This window comes from Myotis yumanensis, unplaced genomic scaffold (assembly GCF_028538775.1).
Source record: "Myotis yumanensis isolate MYYU_CA2020_CCGP unplaced genomic scaffold, mMyoYum1.0.hap1 SCAF_1, whole genome shotgun sequence".
In the NCBI taxonomy this organism is placed as follows: Eukaryota; Metazoa; Chordata; class Mammalia; order Chiroptera; family Vespertilionidae; genus Myotis; species Myotis yumanensis.
In genome coordinates, this window is record NW_027223752.1 from 114,065,477 (window position 1) to 114,088,157 (window position 22,681).

At 53.1% G+C, this 22,681-nt stretch overlaps 2 protein-coding genes and 1 pseudogene across 6 annotated transcripts; 2 read left to right on the top strand and 1 right to left on the bottom strand.

The window, feature by feature from the left end:
• The first annotated feature begins 197 nt into the window (after nt 1-197).
• Nucleotides 198-13,084, top strand: MAN2C1 (mannosidase alpha class 2C member 1). Its single transcript, XM_070417668.1, is given in 37 exon segments — nt 198-207; nt 441-573; nt 827-861; nt 864-951; nt 1,291-1,415; nt 4,051-4,117; nt 5,440-5,599; nt 5,830-6,019; nt 7,294-7,400; nt 7,562-7,672; nt 7,982-8,074; nt 8,198-8,314; nt 8,539-8,596; nt 8,599-8,627; nt 8,734-8,821; nt 8,824-8,877; nt 9,252-9,334; nt 9,900-9,993; nt 9,996-10,020; nt 10,146-10,231; nt 10,326-10,487; nt 10,670-10,733; nt 10,886-10,930; nt 10,932-10,985; nt 11,228-11,451; nt 11,454-11,534; nt 11,537-11,562; nt 11,668-11,811; nt 12,139-12,184; nt 12,187-12,247; nt 12,344-12,423; nt 12,557-12,627; nt 12,629-12,680; nt 12,683-12,718; nt 12,802-12,901; nt 12,971-12,984; nt 12,987-13,084. Coding segments are annotated over 37 exon segments (3,111 nt in total).
• A 580-nt stretch (nt 13,085-13,664) lies between these two features.
• Nucleotides 13,665-20,364, bottom strand: NEIL1 (nei like DNA glycosylase 1). Of its 5 annotated transcripts, none has more exons than XM_070430020.1 (10): nt 20,293-20,364; nt 18,686-19,137; nt 16,060-16,179; nt 15,903-15,966; nt 15,587-15,686; nt 15,088-15,215; nt 14,688-14,715; nt 14,461-14,522; nt 14,129-14,291; nt 13,665-13,959 (listed from the first exon to the last, which is right to left on the bottom strand). In XM_070430020.1, the coding sequence occupies exons 2-10, from the start codon at nt 19,117-19,119 to the stop codon at nt 13,943-13,945; spliced, it is 1,116 nt and encodes a 371-aa protein (XP_070286121.1). In that variant the 5' UTR covers nt 19,120-19,137; nt 20,293-20,364; the 3' UTR covers nt 13,665-13,942. The 5 variants fall into 5 exon arrangements, with proteins under 5 accessions (XP_070286121.1, XP_070286115.1, XP_070286127.1 ...); XM_070430014.1 differs by having other exon boundaries at nt 16,060-16,194; XM_070430026.1 differs by lacking the exon at nt 16,060-16,179.
• Nucleotides 19,303-21,582, top strand: LOC139012192 (small nuclear ribonucleoprotein-associated protein B-like; annotated as a pseudogene).
• The last annotated feature ends 1,099 nt before the right edge of the window (nt 21,583-22,681 follow it).

The following is a 22,681-nucleotide window of genomic DNA, read 5'->3' on the forward strand; positions in this document are numbered from 1 at the left end:
AACATGCTGTCTCAAATCAAAACTTTTCCAGAGTTTCTGGTAATGACCAACAGCCATGTACATAAAATAAGGTAGTAGAGGAAGCTGAGGTTACAGGGATGCAAAGCCCTCAACACCATGTCCATTCATGGCGGCTCTAGGGAGCCAGAGGCCAGGCTGGCACTGGAGGGCCAGAGGGTTCCCACCTGTTGGTGCTGATGCCGAGTGGTCTGTTGCATCTAATGGTCCCCCTATCTCTGTCCCAGAGCTTTCCGAGAAGCTAAGCGTCAGACTTACCATTTTATTTAGGTATTTGCCAAGTGGCCTGGCCCATCAGTCCAGAAGTGATAGAGGAGAGCCTCTCAAAGTTCAGAGCAGCTGGGCTTCCCAGAGAGCCTGGCTGTTGTAAGAAAGCAGCCTGCAGCCGTCCACACACCAGAACCTTTAGTTCCGCCACACAGGAGCACCGGGATTTTCCAAGAAGAGTGGGCAGGCGGCAGTGGTGGTGGCGGTGCCAACCCTGAAGCACTGGCGCACTACGCTGGAGCAGGCGGAGAAATTCGTGTCACCACTCTACCCACGACTATAACCTCTGTGACCCCTCAGGGCACCAGCTGGCCTGGTTCACCGGCCTCAGCCTTTCTTTCTGTGATTAAACCCAAGCTACAGCCACCTGGACTGAGGGATAAAGTGCCTGCCCTCTATGGACAGGGCATGGCCGGGAGGAGGGAGCGGGGAGGCTGTGCTGTGGAACAGCCATCTCCAACATGGGTCAAAGGACTCTGCGTTCCACCGCCAGGTGGAAAGCTGACTTTGAGCGCATGCCCACTGGCCCCTCCATGCCCAGGCTCTTCGGGGACAGCTGCCCGGTGGCCGCGCTCTCCAGTTCCTGACACCTGAGAGGCTTCCCTACCAGGAGGCAATCCAGCAGGACTTCTGCCCTGCGCAGGTCGGTGACAGCTTTGGACCCACGTGGATAATGCCCAGAGACAGGGCCCTGCCAGTGGTCACCCCTCTGGACTGGCTCACTCCTAAGGGCCACACCTCCATTGTCTGCCCCTGGTCCCTCAGGTTTAATGAAAGAGTTCATTTTCCCCTTTCTCCCAGTCCCTGGACGCCCCTTAGGAAAGGCACTCAAGGATGGATCACAGACCTCTGGCTCTGCCTCTTTCCCTCACCTTACTCCCTTCTTATCCATCAAATCTGATTACCTTGTAATGCATAGAGAAAGCCTTAAGCCCCTACTGACCCTTAATCCAAGAAAGTACTATTTCAAAAGGAAAAGGGCTCCCATCTAAGTGACTCTTGCAGATGGTGGACCTGCTGGTTCTGGGTGGAGCTGACCATCCTGGAGGCATGGGTGGGTCAGGAAGTTCACCTTCTCTGGGAAAGCGATGGAGAGGGCCTGATGTGGCATGATGGGGAACCAGTTCAGGTAAGGAGCCTTGGCCTAGAGACAGCATAGCCACATTTCAGTTCTGGTCTCTGGAGAAATTAGAGCTGGCTGAGTGGCTCTGCCTGCAGAGTGGTAGAAAGATTTCAGGACTGGGGAGGTTGCTGTTTGGGCCCCTGTGCTTGGTTAGGTCCTCTCATATAGGGTAAATTAAATGGATGGTGTTTGGGTCGCAACATAATTAGTGCTAAACCAACCTTGCCACTGACTGCCCACCTTTTTTTTTTTTTTTAATGTATTTTTATTGATTTCGGAGAAGAAGGGAGAAGGATAGAGATAGAAATATCAATGATGAGAGAATCATTGATCAGTTGCCTCCTGGGAATCCAGCCCACAACCTGGACATGTGCTCTGACTGGTAATTGATGCTCAACCACTGAACCACACCAGCTGGGTTGCCCATCTCATGCTATGCTGAATATGGTTATTAATCATAATAAGTATAGCAGTTCCATTTATTAACCCCTTGCTAGGTGCCAGACTAGTGGCTTTACAGACCACATCTCTTTAGTTCTTAATAAACAGTTTTTTATTATGTAAAATACTAGAGGCCCGATGCACAAAATTCGTGCACGGGGCGGGGGGCGGGGGGGGGGGCGCAGGGTTCCCTCAGCCCAGCCTGCACCCTCTCCAATTGGAGACATCCCTCTCACAATCTGGGACCGCTGGCTCCTAACCGCTCACCTGCCTGCCTGCCTGATCACCCCAAACCACTCTGCCTGCCTTCCTGATTGCCCCTAACCCCTCTGCCTGCCTGCCTGCCTGATCGCCACTAACCTCTCTGCCTGCCTGCCAGATCACCCCTGCCTCTGCCTGATTGACCCTAACCACCTCTGCCTGCCTGATCACCCCTAACTGCTCCTCTGCCGGCCTGATGGTCCCCAACTCCCCTCCCCTGCCGGCCTGGTCGCCCCCAATGGCCCTCCCCTGCCACCCAGTTTGCCCCCAAATGCCCTCCCCTGCAGGTCTGGTCGCCCCCAACTGCCCTCCCCTGCTGGCCTGATATTGCCCGCAACTCCCCTCCCCTGCCGGCCTGATCTCACCCCCCAACTGCCCTCCCCTGCTGGCCTGATCTCACCCCCAACTGCTCTCCCCTGCCGGTCTGATTGCCCCTAACCCCCTGCCGGCCTGATCTCACTCCCAACTGCCCTCCCCTGCGGACCTGGTCACCCCCAACACCCCTCCCCTGCCAGCCTGATTGCCCCCAACTGTCCTCCCCTGCTGGCCTGACCCCCCTAACTGCCTCTGCCTCGGCCCCCACCACCATGGCTTTGTCCGGAAGATGGCCAGTTGACCCAGTCTAATTAGCATATTACCCTTTTATTAGTATAAATTATTAGTATAGATAGATTATATAGGATAGGATTGCTTAAATGGAGGGGAATGTCTTTTTCAGCAGGAGGAGATTCTCTTGGCAGACAAAAATACATAATCCCTATATCTGGACTGATAGCCAGCCATATGCACTGGTCATTAAAAAATTGAACCACTTTCTTACACCTTACACCAAACAGCTGTTGCCCTTAAAACCCCTCCTTAGTCCCCACCTTAGGTTCTGCCTTCACAGTTCACCCAGATTTGGTTCTGATTGGTTGGTTTCTATGCCAGTCAGCGTCTCTGAGCCTATCTCCAGGCCTCTCTCTGGGCCTGATCCACAGCCTCCGTGGCAGCTGCGGATCAGGCCCTATCTTTCTTTCTGGGCCTGATCTGCAGCTGCCACGGCAGAGGCAAGGACGTTAGGCCTCTGGCCTGGCCCTGGGCCAAGGGCCTAACAACCTCGCCGTGCCCACCTGCCAGCCGCCAGCCTTACTGTGATAGCCTGTGGACTGAGGGGGAGGGACCAAGAGGTGCTCCATGCACTTCCTGGTGACCAGTCATCCGTCTGGTCGTTTAGGTTGTGACAGCCCCTGGCCTTTTATAATGTAGATATATAATGGGGGGAAACTTTCAAACATCTCCCCACTACTCCATCCCAATTCCCCAGATATAACCACTATTAAACCACTATTAAGTGTCTTGCTTATGCATCTAACAGTATCTTTATCATCCTATGTGATTGGTCTTTATAACTGCAGATTAAGAAGGTGAGATAAATAGAGGTTAGTTCACTTGTTCAGTTTGCACATCTTCCATTCCAAGTGGACTTTCAATCTCAGGTAGGACTCCTACCTGTGTGGCAAAGCCCTCTCTCCCTCCCTCCATTGGCTCAGCACATGTCTCCTGAATGCCCTCTCTGGGCCAGGCCCTATGCTAAGCACTGGGGACATAGTAGGAAATGAGACAAGCCTGTCCTTGACTTTATAGAATTTCCCTTCTGATACTTATTCAGGGGTACAGAGGCCACTGGGAGCCATATCCAGATCTCTTGATGCCTGCCCAAGACCCATCTCATAAGACCAAGGGCTTTTCTGCTGGTGCTATTTGGTGGTCATGGTACTGGCTGCCATGGGAATGGGGCACTTGCAAGCAAGGGTCCTTGATTTATCAGTCTTGGCCTTGCCTTGGAAAAGAAGCCAAAGCTGGAGTCTGAGCAGAGGGTCTTGAATTCCCTTAGCTTATGTTTAACATGAACTGTCCAAAAACCTCAGGCCCTGTCTCTTTCACTGTACTCCCACCACGTTTGACCAAAGAAGGGGAGAAGAGCAGTTACATCCTGATTGAGAGGCTGGGAGGAGACCCTCGGAGGTGAGTGAATCCCTGCACTGGTTGACCAAGGCTGTGGGGGAGAGGACATCAGTAGGGGAGGACACATTAGTGGGAAGCCCAGAATGATCTTGGAAACACACCTACTCCCAACACAACCATCCTCAAATCTTCAGTGTTTGTTTTTTAAAAGCAGGATTTTTTTTCTTATGGCTATAAAAATGTTTGCCGCCTTGTGGTAAATACAGAAAAGTACAAAGAAGCAAATACCTCCCATTATCCCACCACCTAGAGATGACCATTATTTATATCTCAGTATTCATCTCAGGAATTCTTCCCGGTGTAGTTTTTACTAGTTTAGGTTATATTTCCTTGATATTTGTATCCTGAATTTTTTCATTCCATATTATAACATGGACATTTATTACACCATTAAAAACTTTCTTAGACATTATGATTTTATGTTATAGTATTTACTGAATACTGTGTATCTGATTCTTCCAGACACTGGGACTATGACGGTGAGTAATATGGTCTTCTACAGCAAGAGGACTCATACATACTTATACAATTGCAAAACTGATGAGGGCTCTGAGAGAAAACCCTCGGAGCTCATGTGAGAACTCTGTTCCAGACTTAGGAGAGGGGTGGGAGGAGGAATAGGGAGGGCTTCCCCAAATAAGTCATCTGTGGTCTCTGAAGACTGAGTAGAACAGTGCCAGAACCCAATATGAGGCTACAAAGAACAGCCTGCTCTGTGTTGGCTGATGGGTCTTTGCTCTGGGAAATCCGAACATGTTTTATTTTTTTAAAAAAATATGTTTTTATTTATTTCAGAGTGAGGAAAGGAGATGGAGAGGGAAATAGAAACATCAATGATGAGAATCATTGATCGGCTGCCTCCCGCACACCCTCTACTCGTGGTCAGGCCCCAAACCTGGGCATGTGCCCTGACCGGAATCTACCTTGACCTCCTGGTCCATGGGTCGACACTCAACCACTGAGCCACACCAGCTGGGCCAAACATGTTTTTAATGTGCAAAGATGGTTCTGAGACCAAGGCAGTGCTGTGTAAAGACAGCTTTGGTTAAAAAAAAAAAAAAAAAAAAAAAAAAAGGCTAAACAGTAGCATCACACAGTTCCAGAATGAATTGCTTGTTCTTGCTAACCATAATAGAGCTTTCATCACCATATGGGTTCAGGCTGGTGCTTCTCTGACCCTCTCGTATATGAACTTGATATACTCTGGGATCCTGGAGGTAAATGGGGAGGGGTCATCTGGATGCTGCCTCTGTCCTCCCTCCTCAAGCCCCCAGAGGTCTCTGCCAGTCCCTTGGCCTATTACTGCCTTCCCATGTTTGTAGCCTGACCCTCTATGTGGAAGTCGCCTTGGGACCCAGGAAGGGCACCATGATTGCAGACCCAGAGAAGATGTTCCAGGTGAGCCGGGCTGAGCTGGAATTGTTCCACCGGGATATCCACAAGCTCCTGGTAGATCTGGAACTGCTGCTGGGCATGCCCAAGGTACTCAATACCCCATCTCACTTGGTCACTCTCTAGAATTCCAGGTAGATTGTTTCTTGGGTCATACTTGGGACTCTGGGAATGCAGAATAGGGAGAGTGTTTCTGCCTGCCCAAGAGTTGGTCAGGTTTCTCTATGTAAAGGGGAAGAGGGAAACAGTTCTGAGCAGGGGGAACAGCAGGGGCAAAGAATTGGAGGTAGGAAAGAGCTCTGCTGAGAACCCTGCTGCAGGGCCTCAGGGAAGACAACCAGCGCAGCTTCCAGGCCCTGTACACAGCCAACCAGATTGTGAATGTTTGTGATCCTGCCTAGCCCAAAACCTTCCCGATGGCCCAGTATCTGGCCTCCAGGTCCTTTAGCCAATGTGGAGGTAAAAGCCAGCATACCATCCATGCCATGGGGCACTGCCACATTGATACAGGTAGGAGGTTAGCTGGTCAAGTTGGCTGAGAGGTAGGCAGGAGTGACCTTGAAGCCTTGGCATTGCCCTGGAAGCACTGTGTAAACCTCAGCAAGTTCTTGCCCCTCCTGGGCCTCGGTTGAATAGAGATGGGGGCTTAAGCGCAGGGGTGATTTTCTAGGTAGGGTCAGGGGTTCAATTCTGAACCTGATGAGTTTTCAGTGACTGTGAGGCTTATGGGAAATCCATATTTTTTAACAGTTTCCCCAAGGTGTTGATTCCGATGTTTTTGGACCACAGAACAAGGGCTTTCTCTGCTATGCCAAGGTGTGGGGAAGAGGGTGGACGCTCTGGACTGGTAAGGAAGGAGAGGCTGTAGTGCTTCATATAGGACAGCTAACAAGGCATGATCCATCTTGAGGAGCTGTGCACTCTATTTTGGGATATCCATCAGTATGTGTTGGGGATCCTCTCTAAGGGTGTCTAAACCTCAGGGCAAGGCTATTCTAGGGCCGGGGGCCTCCATTTCCTGACCTGTAAAATTAACCTGATAGCTCTGGTTGCCTTCCTATCCCACTCCTACTGCCACCTAGTAGGACTGATTTGAAGTGGTAGCTCAAGAGGGATATCACAGGGCTTTGCAGGGAAAGGGGCCTGAGAAGCGCTAGGAAGACCCTAGAGCAGGGGTCCTCAAACTACGGCCCGCGGGCCACATGCAAATACAAATATTGTATTTGTTCCTGTTTCATTTTTTTACTTCAAAATAAGATATGTGCAGTGTGCATAGGAATTTGTTCATAGTTTTTTTTTAAACTATAGTCCAGCCCTCCAACGGTCTGAGGGACAGTGAATTGGCCCCCTGTTTAAAAAGTTTGAGGACCCCTGCCCTAGAGCATATTACTGTCTCTTTCACTGTACTCCCACCACGTTTGACCAAAGAAGGGGAGAAGAGCGAACCTTTTGAGCTCGGCGTGTCAGCATTTTGAAAATCCCTAACTTAACTCTGGTGCCATGTCACATATAGAAATTTTTTGATATTTGCAACCATAGTAAAACAAAGACTTATATTTTTGATATTTATTTTATACATTTAAATGCCACTTAACAAAGAAAAATCAACCAAAAAAGAGTTTGCGTGTCACCTCTGACACGCGTGTCATAGGTTCGCCATCACTGCCCTAGAGACCCAGGCTGGCCTGGTCAGGGTGCTGGGGGACAGAGGTGAGGCTGGAGATCTATGTGGAGCTGGGGACCTTGCTGCTCTCCCTCCACCCTCTGTCCCCCTCCCCATCTAGCCTAGCTTTGGCCCTTCAAAGAGACTCTGCGGAAATGTGCCCGGAGCTGGGTAACAGCCGTGCAGCTTATGAAGCGGAACCCTGAGCTCATCTTTGCCTGCTCCCAGGTCAGAGGGACAGTCATGTGGAGACACCAGAAACCTAATAGGTCTAAAAGTGAGGTTCTGAGGGCCTCCCCAGACTCAGCTGCCCACTGCTCCCCAGATACTTGGCCCTGGGTAGGGTTCTTGTTACTCCAGGCACAACTCCTGCCCCTTCTGCCTCACAGGCGCAGCCGCTTGAGTAGGTAAAGAACCACTACCCTGGCCTGTATGCCTGGCTCCAGGAGTTTGCCTGCCATGGGCAGTTTGTGCCCTTGGGAGGCACCTGGGTGGAGATGGTAAGGGCGGTCTGCATACCCTCAGCCTAGGGCTTTCTTGCAGGCCCTTCACAACCTCTCTGTTGCAGCACTATTAGTCCTTGGACTTCCGAGCCCTGGGACTCCAAGGGGGAGAAGGGTCCCAAGCACTGTGACGGGCCGTCGGCATAACCCAGCCCAGAAGCTCCCTTCAGCAGATAAATAGCTGCAGGAGATAGACACTTCCTGGGTCAGAGCCATGGCTTCTCCTAAGGGGTGGGGTCGACCGAGTACCTGCCTATTCCCCATCTGGTGCTGACCCTGGCTGACTCCCTCTTCTCTCACTGCCAGGATGGGAACCTTCCCAGTGGAGAGGCGTTGGTGAGGCAGTTCCTGCAGGGCCAGAACTTCTTCCTGCAGGAGTTTGGGAAGATGTGCTTGGAGGTAGGCTGAGAGCTGCTATGGCTTCAGGCAGATGGGGCTTAACCTGGTGAGATGAGGGGCTGAGGCTTGGGCTGATCTGCTAAGAGCCTTGGTTCCTGTGCCTCAGAGGCCCTTTTCCTGCAGTTCTGGCTGCCAAACACATTTGGCTACTCAGCACAGCTTCCCCAGATCATGCGCAGATGTGGCATCAGATACTTCCTGGGCCAAAAACTGAGCTGGAACTTGGTGAACTCCTTTCCAGTGAGCAGACCCCAGTGGGTCATGTTAGAGTGGGCCTGGGTCCCACCTGATGCATTCATCTCTCCCTTGGCTTATTCAGGGGTCCTGGACAAATCACCCAACCCCCACCCAGATAGAGAGTGTGCCTGCTCCAGGGTCACACCAGGGTCAGGGCAGGACTGGAAGGCCCAACTCTGCCTCAGCCCTGACACTAGCCTCTCTCTTGTGTCTCTGCCTGCCCGCAGCACCATACCTTTTTCTGGGAAGGGCTGGATGGCTCCTGTGTGCTGGCCCACTTCCCACCTCGTATGGAATAGAGGGCAGTGTGGAGGAGGTGAGAGGGTACCTAGAGACCAAGGTGGGGGCAGGGGAGGTAGGCTGGAGAGGGCTGGGTGTCCTGTCCTAGACTGAACCATGCTGATCTGCCCCTGTTTCTCCAGGTACTAAAGACAGTGGCCAAAAACCGGGACAAAGGACGGACCAACCATAGTGCCTTCCTCTTTGGCTTTGGGGATGGAAGTAGTGGCCCCCTCAGATCATGGTAGACTGCTTGAAGCGGCCGTACAATCCAGATGGCTGCCCAGGTCAAGCCTGGCCCACTAATAGCCCTCACTGAGCTGCTAGCTTAGCCCTTGCTTTGAGCCCTTCTTTCTGCTCAACCATTTGGCCCAATCCCTCCACTGGGCCTGTCCTGCTCCAATCCTGGTGCATGGGCTCCTCCTAATTTCTACCTTGGGGGTGAGGTGGGAGAAAAGCTGAGGGTGGAAAGGGGCTTAAACTCATCAGAGAGAGAACTCTCCTGGGGTTTCCAGAGCTGGCTTTGTAAACTGGGAGCATTCTGGGGGTGCTTCTTTCTTTGGGGGCTGGATCTCTTGTCTGCTCTGGTGTGGATCAAGGGTGAGCCATGTGGCCCCCCAAGGCTGGGAGACCCAGGCTCACATTCTCCCTCAGGGGGCAGTTGTCTTTTCTCCGGGGTAGCTGTGGGTCGGAGAGCTCTTCTTGGAGCTGCATAATGGCACCTACACTACACACCCCGCCCAGGTCAGGAGCTAGTCACTCAGCCGAGCAGGGAGAGTGTGCCCTTGGTCTGTAGAGGATCAGTAAAGGAAACAGGACAGACCCCCACCCCCAGATCTGGGAGAGGAGGCTTGTTCTTTGAGGAGGAGCTGAGAGAAGAGCAAGAGCTGTGTGGGTCAGGAGCCTAGAGGAGGCTTGCGCTGAGGGAGGGAGGTATTTGGGACATGTCACCCACAAGAGGCTTTATCCAGGGGGCCCTGGGGAGCCATCAGGGGTTCTGAAACAGGGAGGGCTTTGGAAGGTATTCTGGGATACTTAAGCAGACTTTAGACCTGTGGTTCTCAACCTTCCTAATGCCAAGACCCTTTAATACAGTTCATGTTGTGGTGACCCCCAACCATAAAATTATTTTCATTGCTACTTCATAACTGTAAATTTGTTACTGTTATGAATTATAATGTAAATATCTGATATGCAGGATATATTTAGGCGACCCCTGTGAAAGGGTCATTCGACCCCCAAAGGGGTCGCACCCCACAGGTTGAGAACCGCTGCTTTAGAATCACCCTCCTCGTTGGCTGGGGCTCAGATCAAGAAAGGGAATCGGAAGTGTGAGCGCATCCTGCATGACGTGGAGCTGCTCAGCAGTCTGGCCCTAGTCTGTAGTGCCCAATTTCTACACCCACAGCCCAGCTGCAGGACCTCTGGAAGTCAGCCTGGTTTTGCCCCCTGTCACCCACCTGACTTCACCCGAGAAACCTCTGTGGCTGACCCTCCCAGCCTTCATTCTTCCCAGCATCCTGGCCTTCCCCATCCCTGCCCTTGGCCCCTGCATACTCCTGCTCCTGAACGAGTTCCATGATGTGGTGACTGGAAGCTGCATTCAGCTGGTGGCAGAAGAAACCATGTGCCACTACAAAGGTTAGGCTGAGAACATTCCCGCTGCTCTCTCCTATGGGACACTTGGGTCATCCTAGACCCACTGCCCACTCATGACCAACCAGTTTCTCCTTAGACATTCATTTCCATGGCAACACACTGCTCAGTGCTGTGGCTGCAGCCCTGTGAGCTGGGGAGCCAGGTGCCCAGGACCTCCTCATTGTAAATACCCTGCCTTGGAAGCCCACTGGAGTGCTGGCCCTGCCCAGGCCTGGCAGGACCCACAGCCTGGATAGGAGCTGGGGAGAGGGGTTGCTACTACAGCAGGAGTCCAGACCGAGAGTTGGGGACACTCTCCTGGGGATCTCTGCCCTGAGGTGCCCCAGGTTGGAGAATAGCAGTAGCAGTATCCCCCCCATCCCAGAGTGAGGCTCCTGAAAATTCAGGGAGGCTGCACTGATGTCCAGGCCTCATCCCTAGTCCTGGTGACAGTGCCCAGCGTGGGTTATACTCCTGCTCCTGCCCCTACCTCACTGCAGCCCCTGTAGCCTGTTTGTTGTGCAAGAGGTGAGTGGGGCAGGGCTGGGAAGGGGCTTAACAACATGGGGGTTCTGAGCTCCCCAGGCTGGAGAAAGTGGTGAGGCGGCTGGAGTGGGGGGCTATTGGTTGTGGGAAGCCCCTGCCAACTGTTTCAAGGCTCCCTTCTGCCAAGACTGATGGTTCTGTGACTCTGGACAACGGTGAGGCTGGACCCGATCGGCCGCCTGACATCCCTGGTGCTGGTAGTCTCCGGCAGGTGTCAGCCCCTCACTGCCCTCTCCCTGTCTGGAAGATGGTCCCAGACCCTGTTCCCTTGGCCAGCACTGCCCTCAACAGCCCACCTGTGGCTCTGGGCTGGGATCCATCTCATGGAGCAGGGCAGGCTGGGCTGGGGAGAGCCCTGTCCCCTAACCATACTCACCCTACCTCCCACCCCACCTTGAACATCTAGAGAAACCAAGATCACATTGTAAAGCTGCAGTCCCCATCTCCTTCCAGGGAGGCTGTTGGCAAAGGCACTGTGGGAAACCAGTTTGTGCTGTTTGATGATGTCCCCCTGTACTGGGATGCGTGGGACGTCATGCAGTACAGGGGGACATCATGGGGGTGGGCATACAGGCCTATTGGCCTCTCCATCAGCTGGCCCTAGCTCAGCACCTCCCGCGCATCCCCCCGGAAGCCAGTGCTGAGCCAGGCAGGGACCCTAGCAGCGGGTGCTGAGGGCACATGCGGGGCAGCGCCTGGTTCCTACTGCAGATCAGCCCCCACAGTCAGCTCAGCCAGGAGGTTGTACTGGACGTCGGTTGCCCTATGTCCACTTCCACACCGAAATAGTAGGGGATAGGTGGTGGCTGCCTTTCCTAGGTGTGGCTAGTCGGGAAGGGCTAGCCCCAGGCCTGTGCGTGTCTCCCTCTCCTCACCCTTTACCCCCACTCCAGGTGCACTGGCATGAAACCCACAAATTTCTGAAGGTGGAGTTCCCTGCCTGTGTGCAGAACCCCCAGGCCACCTATGAGGTTTAGTTTGGGCATCTGCAGCGTCCCACCCACTATACCACCTCTTGGGACTGGGCTTGATTTGAGGTCTGACATGGGTGGGGTGAGGAGGTTTGGATTCTCCCTGGCTGGGTAGACTCTTTGTGTAGAATGGGTTGAGGAGGAGCAATATTTGTTGGTTCCTAACATGTGTGCCAGGCATTGTGCTAAATTCTTTATGTTTAGTTTGATACCCATGCCTGTTTGGTGGGCTAAATACTATTCTCCCCATTTCACAGATGAGGAACTGAGGCATAGACAGTTTGGGTAGTGTCCAGGGCCTCTTATTGTGAGAACTGGAATTCAATCCCGGGGTCCCAGAGCTTGCCACTTTAGTGATGGGAGTAAAAGTTGGGCCTGGGATGTGCTCTTCAGGTGTGGGCCCACAGCTGGATGGACCTGTTGGAGCACAGCTTTGGGCTGGCCTACTCAATGACTGCAAGTACAGAGCATCAGTTCGGGGCAGCATCCTCAGCCTCTCGCTGTGAGTGGTGTGCCCACCAGGCTCTGAGCCGGCATGGAGGTGTGGGTCTTCCCCTAGCCAGAACTCCAGCCCGGCCCATTCCCTCCTTCCCCGCAGCTTGCGGGCACCTAAGGCCCCTGATGCCACTGCTGACATGGGGCGCCACGAGTTCACATATGCGCTGATGCCGCACAAGGGTGAGTGCTGCTTTGCCCCTTCTCTGCTCTTCGCCAAACCTCGGTTTTTTCTACAGTCAGTGGGGGAAACAGCAGCTCTGTGCCCGTCCCTACCCCCTTTTGCACCACTGGTTCCTTTCCGGCCCTTGCCCAGGCTCCTTCCAAGATGCTGGCGTTACCCAAGCAGCCTACAGCCTCAATTTCCTGTTGTTGACGCTGCCGGCCGGCCAGGCAGGCTGGGGTGCCCACAGCCGCCTGGAGTGCCTTCACTGCGTCTTCCTCCAGGTGGTGCTGGAGACCGTCCAGCAGGCAAGGGGTGGGGTAGGGTGGGGCGGGGTCCTGGTTGGGTCCACCCTTGGCCCTGCCCACCACCCACTTCCCTCAGCAGGCTGAGGCCAGCCCCCAAGGGCCACACACTGGTGCTCAGGCTGTATGAGGCCCATGGCAGCCACGTGGACTGCTGGCTGCAAATGTCGCTGCCAGTTCAGAAGGCCCTCCTGTGAGTGGGGTGCGGGGAAGAGAGGAGCCCTGCCCTCACAGAGTCTTCATGGCCCCTCATGTTCTGCAGCTGCGACCTCTTGGAGCTGGCCACCTGCCCCTTAGGGACACTGGCCTGAAACTCACCTTTTCTCCCTTCCAAGTACAGTCTCTATGGCTCAAGCTGCAACCTCCACTGAACTGAGTCTCTTGAGGGCAGGATATTTTGTGGAAGGCTTTGGGGACTGACTGCCTTTCCAGCTCTAAGCAACAATAAATCTTTGGCTCAGGAGCCCTGCTGGTAACTACTGCTTTCTCCCCTTAAGGCAAGTCCTCAAGGCTGTGAGAAGAGAAGTCTTTCCTGGGCATTTGGGGGCAGGGGCAAAATCTAAGGTGATCTGTGTGTGCAGCAGGGTCTGGGTTGCAGCCCCCACAAGTGGGGATATGGATGACCATGAGATAAGTCCCTCCCGTGTGTCAGCAGGCAGAGGGCCCGGGTCTGGGTGGGTTCCAGCTGGCCCCCACTAGGAGGGGAGTACTCACTAGTCTGGCCAGGCTGGGGAGCAACCCCAGGCCCTGAGGAATCCTGGACTGGAGGAGCTATGGAGCCTGGGCTTCCTGAGAGGGGTCTCTGCACCACCTCTGAGGGGCTGTCTCTGAAGAGGCAGACTATCCTATGAGAGCCAGGGCCTTGAGGACTGTGACGGAGCCCAGTGTGCCTTGCTGAGGAGTTGGCCTCTTATACTCAGGGCCAGGCAACAGGCCTAACTAACTTGGCCAGCCCAAGAAGTTTACCAATTTATATTTTTAAAAATACAGCATTTTTCACATGGGCTTAAAAAATGGGGATGGTGGGTACAATTAAAAACATAGTTACGTGGGGAACAGCCACAAGGTCACAGGCATCTAGCCCCTTTAACCTGTTGCATGCTTCTAGAAAGCCACACAAGGCCCCAGATCCAGGGCAAGGCAGCGGGAAGGGATAGGTGCAAGCAAGGAGATCCTCCTGCTAAGAGGCTGAGGTCTCCTCAGGCTCCAAAGATGGGATGGCAGTCTTTATCTTTTAAGGTCTGCAGCAGCCTGTGGGGAGGACAGGTAAGGTGGCAACTCAGACCCCAGGTTGAAGATTGCCCGGACAGCCTTCCTTTCCACAAGTAACCTCTGCCCGTACTGCCATCCTTTCCTTCTGGAAAGCCCCGTTTGGTGGTGCCCCTTCCATCTCCAGAGGGAAATGCTCAGGAAGGCCCACCTGAGATGGCCCTTCGCCCTCTCCTCTTCCCTTTCTCAGTGACTGGGGGGACTTTTGGGTCTTGGAGGCTGGTCCCCTCAGGCTGCTGGGCTGTTGTTTGCGCAGGAAGGCCTCTCCATGCCCTTCGTGTCCTGGAAGGGGCCTTGCTTGGGGGTGGATGATCCTGGAGAGAGGAGAGACAGGTTCCTGAGATACTCAGCAGTTCCGAGGTTGGTTAGGACCCACCATCGCCCCCCGTTGTTAACAGAAGGCAGTTGTCCAAAAGTCTAGTTTGGGAGGTCTGACCAGGGCAGGGGACATTTCAGGGAGGAGTTAGGAGCAGGGAGCCATACCTCCACTCCATCCTCAGGACCCCGCTGTGCTCCGCTGTATTTCTTCTTATGGGACTTGCCCCCTGAAGGACACTGATGCTGGGGTTGCAAGGTCCTATGGCCTTGGGCCCTTTCTCCAGACTCCCACTTTGGGGTGACTCTTGGAGTGGGCACCAGAGACTGCTGCAACCCTTGCGGGCAACATATCCTTTTTGCTTTCTTAGCTTACTGTATTAGGAGTACCTTACCTTTGGGTGCCAGAGGTCCAGGATCCCCCTAAAACGGAACAGGGAATATTCAGGAATCAGCCTGGTTGGGACAGGCGTCATTTTCCCTTGGAGAAGCAGGACTCACACCTATCTTTCCAGGTTACTGTAATCCTCCCCTAGGAAGCCTCTCACTGCCCACTCCCTGCCAGGTCAGAGCCAACATCAAGGCCACCCTGCCTTGTGCTGCTCTACTAGCTGGGACCCTGGGATTCAGAGGAGGGGAGGGGCATAACATAGGGAAGGCCTAGACCCTCAGGGACAGTGTGAACTTGGAGGTCTAGATAGAGACCCCATCGCCTGCCTGGCTGTGACCCCAGGTCTCTGCCACACCCGCCTCTTTGGGATCTCTGTTTGCCTGTGTGAGCATTAGGACCCAAACCTGGAACCAGATGGTACGGCCGTGCCGGTCCCGCAGGGAGCGCATGCCCACCATGCCATAGCACCGCAGCCAGGCTCGAAAGGGTGCAAAATCCTCCTCCCCTCTTGCTTGCCCATAGCCCTTGCCACCTGTGGACAGAGGAGCCAGACAGAGGTTAGAGGGCTAGAGGGCAGACTGAGGCTGGGAGGAGGGGGAGCCTGATGGACTAAGTCAGGGGCCAAGGCTCTCCCTTCTCCAGCTGTGTGACCTCTTCTCCACTCTGGGCCATGGCTTGCTCATCCTGGAGTGGGGTTAATAATCCTTGCCCTGCCTGCCTCATGAGTAGCTTGGAGGACAGACACCTGACAAGTGAGGAGGCCTAATCCATTTAGCAACAACTAAGTCTACAAACTTCCATTCCCCAGGCAGGGAACCAGGCCCTGAGAAGGGCAGCAACTGTCCCAGGGTTATACAATATGCCAACACAGGTAGTTGGCCATCTTTGGCTCCCGGGCCTCACCCAGCTGGACCACTTCCTTGGGCACTGAGTGGCACAGCTCCAGCAGATCTGGGTTCTGCAGCTTGGCCTTGATCTTCTGGCTCAGGGTCAACTTGGGGCTCTGGAAAAGGGGCAGAGCCACTCAGAAGGCAGCTGATCCATCGGGAGCAGACCTCCTCTGAGCTTGGCAGGACTCAGAGATGGTTCATTCCCCTCCTCCCCAACACACACACACACACACACACACACACACACACACACTGTAGAGAAGGAAAAACTAACAGCTGCTTGGGTTACACGAGACACCAGACCCAGCCTTCCTCCCCTGCACCCTCACCAGCCTGTGCTGCTTCAGTGCCTCCAGAATAGTGCGGGCCTTCTCAAAAGGGGGTATCCTCAGCCTACAGTGGGGTAGAAAGAGAGAAACATGCTAAGCAGTGGGAATGTGGGCACCCAGCTAACCCAACCCTTGTGTCCATGGCCTGCATGCTAACCTGTATAGAATCTCTGCCCGCAGATAGTTGCCAATGCCATTGAAGAACCTCTGGTCCAAGAGGGCCTCACAGATGGGCCGGTCAAAGACCTTGTCTGCTAGGTTTCGTAACACATTCTCCCTGGAGGGACACAGTCTGGGCACATGAGACCCATTCTGCCCTCCCATCCCCCCTCCTTGCCATGGATGAGGGATAGGAACTGGGAGAACCTGCTCCTCGGTATAAGGGGAAGGAAATTGGGAGTCTCAGTTTCCCTTTTCCAAGCCTCAGTGCTATTTTGGCAGGGATAACCTCAGTTTCCCTATCTGTTAAATGAGAACAATATGGAATTTTAATTCATTACAAAGGTGAAAAATTCCAATCAAAAGCAACGAGTTCAAGGGAACACACATGAGTCTTATCTGTTGTGTGAATGCCACCAGAGTATACCAGACTCCAGGCATTTTTGAAAGCAAGGTGATCACAGGACTTCAGGTGTGCCTACAATCTACAGCTCCATATCTAGGACTTCTGGATGTTTAGATATGAAGAGTTAACATTGAAGGGTCAATTCTTCTCAAGACCTGAAGATTTTATGTGGCTAGTACTAGCTCACCCAGCAAGTGCGTGGGAGTAAGGGCTCCAGCAACCCTTGCCCCACCTCTAAGGGTCATGGATCTCTCCTCAACACTGTGAAGAAGAAATGTATCTTGTTTCTTTGTGGAAAAGGGTCATGGCAAGACTGACTCAGTGATGGGCCTGAGAAGCATCTGAAACAGGGATAGAAGACAGTTCTGGGGTAAAGGAAAGAGCAGAAGGTTAGCCTGGTGACTAGCTCTCTGAAGGCTCCCCAGCTTATAGGACCAAGAAAATAACTGAGATGCTCATTCTGTGAGAGAAACCTCAGAGCCAGCTGGCAAAGAGTTAACCTGAGAGCCAGCCATGCAAAGCTCTAGAGCAGTGGTTCCCAACGTGGGGCAAACAACCCATAGGGGGGTAACTTGATTTTTAAGGGGGGCAACTCGAGAATGAATTAACAGTGAATCTTTGGTACTAATTATGGTTCTAGGGGCCTCATATACAGTATATAAATATATATTGACATATTTGTGCATTTCAGTTCTCTATGTTTTGAAACTTTATTTGCAATTTTTTCCATATCACTTCATATTATTATTTTTAAAACAATTTCTTAGTGTTTTCTTCCCCAGGAGAGGTGAGTGGAGGAATCCAAGGCCACAGATGTTTCCCTGTGGGTGCACTTGGGGTCCTGCCTAGGAAGGCCAGGAGTCAACTGCCTCCTGTGGCACCAGACATGCCCTGACCCACAGTGGGCAGCTAAGTCTCCTAAGGGTCAAGTGAAGGTGGGCAGTCCCCAAGGAAGGGAGGATCTACCAAATGTGCTCCAGGCCTTTGCATCTGTGGTGCTGGTCAGTTTGAATGCTCTTCCTCTAGGGCAGTGGTTCCCAACCTTTTTTTAGCCATGCCCCACCTGAGCATCTCTAGAATCCTGGTGCCTCTCCCCCCTCCCCTGTGACATAATTCTTATTATTCACGTGGAGGAAGCCTAAAAGGCCGCTCACTTGGTCTAAACAAGCTTCCAAAGAACATGGCATCCATGAAAGAGAAAAATAAAAGAATGAAAGGACAGTTGAAGTACTGAGGAAGAAATCACTAAGAAATTGTTTTAAAAATAATAATATGAAGTGATATGGAAAAAATTGCAAATAAAGTTTCAAAACATAGAGAACTGAAATACACAAATATGTCAATATATATTTATATACTGTATATGAGGCCCCTAGAACCATAATTAGTACCAAAGATTCACTGTTAATTCATTCTCGAGTTGCCCCCCTATGGGTTGTGTGCCCCACGTTGGGAACCACTGCTCTAGAGCTTTGCATGGCTGGCTCTCAAGCAGGTCTCAGCTCAAATGTCATTTCCTAGAATGTGATCTTTCCTAATGTGCCTCCCCTCCCTCCCTTCCTGACCAAAAGTCATTCTCTCCCTCTCGGATTTGGATTTTTTAGAAATGTGTCTATATGAATTAATCTAGTTTGTTTCCTTGTCCTCCCTGCCCTGCCTGAACTTCAGCCCTTGATCTCTGCTGTACCCCAACACCTATAGCGGGGCCTGGCACAAAACAGAGACTCATACACATTTGCCTCTTTAGAGGAAGAAAAGTGGCTGACACTGCCATCGTAAGTGACCTGCATCACATCCCAGGTAGAAGACAGTCAGTGAGGAGACGATGGGACACAGACCAGTGGGCAGACAACGTGGGAGACCACAAAACCTGATTCAGAAACCATGTCGTTAGGCAGTTCCCTCCCCACTACCTTGAAAACCTTCCTTCCGGCTCAGCCTCCCTTCTTTTATGTTGTTAAAACCCTCTACCTTTCTAAGGGCCTCCTGAGGGCACCAAGAAGCAGTGTGGGGCACTGATCCAGCCTCAGCTCTCACAGTAACTGTCTATGTCTTCAGGGCATGCCTACCTATTCACCTCACCCCTACCTCCTCCCATATCAGTTTTGGGTTTTCACATCCATTAGCTCAGGGAGCTGTCTCCAGGGAAATACACTGTCTTGGTCTACAGAGGAAGGAAGGGAGGCTCAGAAGGGTCTGGGACTTGCCCCTCACCTACCTGAACTGTTCATACTCCAGCAAGACGCATGGCCCGCGGCCTGATTGCCACTCGCCCGTGAGCTCCCAGTGGCCAAAGCGGCGGATGTCCACAAAGCAGAGGGTGAGTTGGGGACCAGGAGGAGCCGTGTAAAAGCGCAGATGGGCATGGGGTGGTAGTGCATTGCTGGGTGCCAGCTGGAAGGATCCAGACATGCCGAAGTGGAAGATGAGGGCCAGTGGCTCCTGTGGGGGCTGGGCCCCAGGCAGGGGGCTCAGTGTCAATCGAAGCTCCTTGCCACGGGCTGAGGCTGAGATGTAGTAGGCACTGCTCTCAAAGGGCACCTCAGGGTTGCGGCTGATGGGTGACTTCTCTACACACCTGCCAAACACCAGCCCCCTGCATGCCTTGTTCACAAACTGGCTGGCCAGATGCAGCTCAGGGCCCTCAGGCATTTTGTGGGGGGAGGATGGCTGCAAGTTAGAACAGGCGTGCACCTTGTGAGGTAGGATTCATCACCCCCATTTTACAAAGGAGGGCCCTGCCAATCAGGGGATCATGGACAGCTGGGTTTGGCAGAAAATTCTGCTGGCCTAGCCACAGCCCTTGGCCCCCAACTGAAAATGCTGGGAAAGCCCATGGCACTGGTAAGTTCAGGCTGGGAGAGCGTGAGTGCCTTTATTAACCTCCCATGAACCCTCGCTGCTTTTAGAGTAAAGTCCAGATCCTTCCTGGGCCCATGTTGTCATCTCATTTCTTCCCAGGCCCCCCCTCACTCACTTGCTCCAAGCGCACTGCTCTCTCACCCCCACGCCTTTGCCCTGCTGTCCCTTCAGTCTCGGAGCACTTGAGCCACCCTCCCTGGTCACCCTTCCGAAGTAGCCTCTCCACCCCACCCGCCACCAGACACGTTTTCTTTTCTTCATGGCACTCCCAAATCTGAAATTGGCTGTTGTCTGCCTCTACCTCTCCAGTGAAAGCTCAGCTTGTTCACCGCACCGCTCAGAACCGACCTCATCTGTTGTCATAATCCCTGAGGGAATGAGCATGACCGCACCTGGGAGTTGGGAGCTGGGAAAACTAACGTTCAGAGAGGCTCAGCTGGCAGTGAGGACGAGTCAGAACAGGAGGAGGGGATGCAGATGTCTCTAGGTACGTCTGCGCCTGGACGGTCTCCCAGAGCTCCAGGCTAAAGGTCCAGGATCGAACAGGACACGCCCTGCTCGGCGCTTAGGCCCAAGGGGAACCCGCTCCACCTCCTCTCCCTACCCCTGGCCACCTGGCTGAGGAGGGGAGCTTGCCGCTTACCGCCCTACCGTTCCCCCCCGGCCCCCCCCCCCCAGCCCCCCCCAGACGCTGAGGGATGGAAGGCGCAGATGTGGTCATGCAGAGGGGCCCTTTAGCCAGGGCAGACCCATTTCCCCTCCCACACCTTCAAGCAGTCTAGGACCCGGTCGCGCTGCTGGAAAAGGTGAAGGCCCAGATTCCTAGTTCCGCTGAGGGCGGGCACTCTGGATCGCTCCCCCAATCCTCGCCACTCACACCCGCTGCCTGTCCTCGGTACACCCTGGCTCCCTTCCTCCCCAAAGCCGCCAAATCCCATCCTCTCTTCAGTCTGCGGTACGCACCCCCGAAGCCGTCTCCCGCCGGGTTACCTGCGCCCCGCGCCCCTCTCCGCCAACCTGCGGCCACTAGGGGGTTGCAGTCGAGGGGCGGAGCCGTGCTGAAGAGCATATCCCAAACCGGTTGCTGCTCCAGCGCCCGCTGGGAAATGTAGTTCCTGGGGCAGGGGCCCAGGCCTCCGGGTTGGGGTCCCTGAGCTGCGGGTCCGGGGTGTAGGAAAGGCTTTGGGGCAGTCACCTGGCTGGGAAGGTGGCTCCTGCGGGATCGGGGTGAGGTCCGAGGTCCTGCGTCGCAGCTGTCTGTGACTGGAGAAGTCACCAGGCTAGTGACAGGTCAGCACTCCCAGCCTGAAACAGCATCCCTGTCCCTAAGCAGAGGCTCCTGCCAGATGTGCGCAGGGAGCACGCAGGTGCGCGATAAACGCAGGCCCTGGGGACGCAGTGGTGGCACTAAGTATCAACGCACAGTCACACATAACTTATAAACAGAATCATTACCGCCTGTGGGTAAGAAATGCAGCCAAGCAACAAAAAAACAGGCGAGAAAGCAGAACCCACGACAGGTGGTTCTGTGGGGGTAGGGTCTCTCTGCAGTGACAGGCGGAGACCTCAGAAGTAGTCAGCAAAGAGTGGGGCTAGCACATGCTAGGGGAATCGGAGCCACCAACACGGCTGTGGGCAAGAGCAGCAAGATGCTGCATGCAGCACATTGACTACAGGATGAGGTGCACCCTGCAGAATGGTACTATACTGGCACCTTCACAAGGTTTTCGACAAGCATATGAATTTGATCCAATGTGATTGAGATGAATTCAATAAGTCAAGCAGAAAGAGAAGTGAGTACTCAGTCTGGAGCGGCTTCAAAGGGAAAACTTGGTCTCAATGACAGTAGAGGGACCTCCTCCCAAAGATACTGGCATTGCCCTAGTGCCACTTGCTGGAGCTATTGGGGGCCCAGGGATTGGTAAGGCTGCTGGCAAAGGAATCCTACCTGGTGTTCCCATACCCCAGGTGTCTGCAGGACATGCCAGGCCAGTCCATGGGGCCATCCAAACTCTGTAAGAGGCACTGTTGCAGCTGCTGCCACTGCCAGTATTGCAGGGGCCCTAACCCAGTACAGACCTGGCCATGGGGGTCCTTCCCCACCTATGGGCTGAGGGACACCCCTCCAGGCATGATGGTCCCACCTCTTGGTATGAGGCTTCTCACTGGTCCCCCTAAGGGTATCCTCCTGGAGGAGGTACTTCAGTGGGCATGTCCCCTCCTGGAATGCAGCCCCCTCCCCTAGGAATGTGAGGACTTCTTTGACCCCTGGCCACAGAGTTATGGAAGTAGCTACACAGAGGCATGGGCCCAGTTCCCCAGGGCCATGTTACCACAGACCTGTTTGTTTCTTATGCTGTTGGAGTCTCACCAGATTGTTTGGTTTCCCTTATAGGGGCCCCTCCCCAGGGAATGCGCCCATCTTGGCCCTCCTCAGCTCCGTTTCTCAAGAGACTGTTCATAGTCCTTTTATTTCCATGTGGCCTGTGAGATAAATTTATAATAAAATCTTAAGATATATATATAAAAAAAGACAACATGCCAGATGAAAGGAATGGCCAGTGCAAAGGCCTGGAGGAAGGAAAGCAATGGGCTCATTGAAAGAAGGCCTGTGTGGCTGAAGTGTAGCTGGGAGAGTGCAGGGAGGTGAGGACAGACCAAGCAAGGTCAGGTCAGGTCAGGACTCAGGAGGCCTCTGTAAGTTTCTTCCTAAGTGTGCCTGACCAATAGTCATGATCTGCGCCCTTCATACTAGGACTTCTGCCTCTTCCTTCCTTCATCTATTAATTCATTTATTTTGGGAGAAGTATTTTAAAGTAAATTAGACAAATTATGACATTTCATCCCTAATATTTCAACATGCATCTCTAAAAAGCAATTTCCTACAAAGCCACAATACATTTATCCAGTGATTTTCAACTTTTTTTCATCTCATGGCACATATTAACTACGAAAATTCTGTGTCACACCAAAAAGTGTATTTTTGCCAATATGACAAAAAATAGGTTTAACATTGATTCATTCACACTGGACGGCTATTGTTGTATTGGCTGTTGTCATGTTTTAATTTGACAATCTAAAGGAAAAGAGGTCAGTGCCCTGACTAAATAGCAGGAATTGCATGGCTTTGTTTTGAAATATACTTTTATTGAATTCAGAGAGGAAGGGAGAGGGAAAGAAACATCAATGACGAGAGAGAATTGTTGATCGACTGCCTAATGCATGCCCCCTACTGGGGAGCAAGCCCAAAACCCAGGCATGTGCCCTTGAAGGGAATCGAACCTGGGACCCTTGAGTCTGCAGGCTGACGCTCTATCCACTGAGCCAAACTGGCTAGGGATGGAATTGCATG